The 703-nt window shown below is 54.3% G+C and overlaps 1 protein-coding gene across 1 annotated transcript in view; it reads left to right on the top strand.

Annotated features, from left to right (window-relative positions):
• The window catches only part of GSR (glutathione reductase), a gene marked incomplete at its 5' end in the record, with an annotated part of 4,090 nt that extends 3,867 nt beyond the window's left edge, over positions 1–223 (top strand). The window contains one exon of the mRNA XM_010021056.1: positions 74–223. Coding sequence (XP_010019358.1) covers positions 74–223 — 150 coding nt within the window. The remainder of the gene's footprint in view (positions 1–73) is intronic.
• Between the last annotated feature and the right edge of the window lie 480 nt (positions 224–703).

Here is a 703-nt window from a genome sequence, read left to right as displayed (position 1 = left end):
CCCTTCCAACCCAAACCACTCTGTGATTCTGCCGGTGCTGGGTCCCAACCAGCCTCTCTCTTCTTCCCCAAAGGTGGTGGGATTGCACATGCAAGGGCTGGGCTGTGACGAGATACTGCAGGGCTTTGCTGTGGCCATCAAAATGGGGGCCACCAAGGCCGACCTGGACAACACCATTGCCATTCACCCCACTTCTGCTGAAGAGCTGGTGACGCTGCGCTGAGGCAGCGGGCATGGGCAGCTGGGGAAAACCTTTAGATATGTCTTAAAAAATGCTTTATCATCAGACAGTTGTGTGGAGAGGGGTCTGTAAGGTTGGCATGGAAAATAAATACTGTGATGTTGGTAAATCTCTACATTTCAATTTCTGGTGCCTGTCTCCTGTCATGCTGAAGGGTTTGGGGGGAGGCTGTCCATGGCCTGGCTCTTCCTCTACCATCCCCAGCACCAGCTGGGTGCTTGGAGCACTCGTGGAGTATCCTTAGAGTATCCCAGGTGGGTTCTTGTCCTCCGCTGCATGTTTGTGGAGGGGTATATTGGCATTGCTGTTGGATGTGGAATGATGGGGATGCATCCCACATCCAACAGCCCCTGCTGCACCCTAGGGGCTTTAGACCCACTGCCCCAGCTCAGTCTGCTCATCATCGGTCTGGCTCTTGAGCTTTCACACCTTTGAGGCAGCTTGAAGCAAAGCGGGCCAGGG

Source organism: Nestor notabilis, unplaced genomic scaffold (assembly GCF_000696875.1).
Source record: "Nestor notabilis isolate BGI_N333 unplaced genomic scaffold, ASM69687v1 scaffold21598, whole genome shotgun sequence".
Classification (NCBI taxonomy): domain Eukaryota; kingdom Metazoa; phylum Chordata; class Aves; order Psittaciformes; family Psittacidae; genus Nestor; species Nestor notabilis.
The sequence above is the reverse complement of the archived record's forward strand: the minus strand, read 5'-3'. Positions and strand labels throughout refer to the sequence as shown.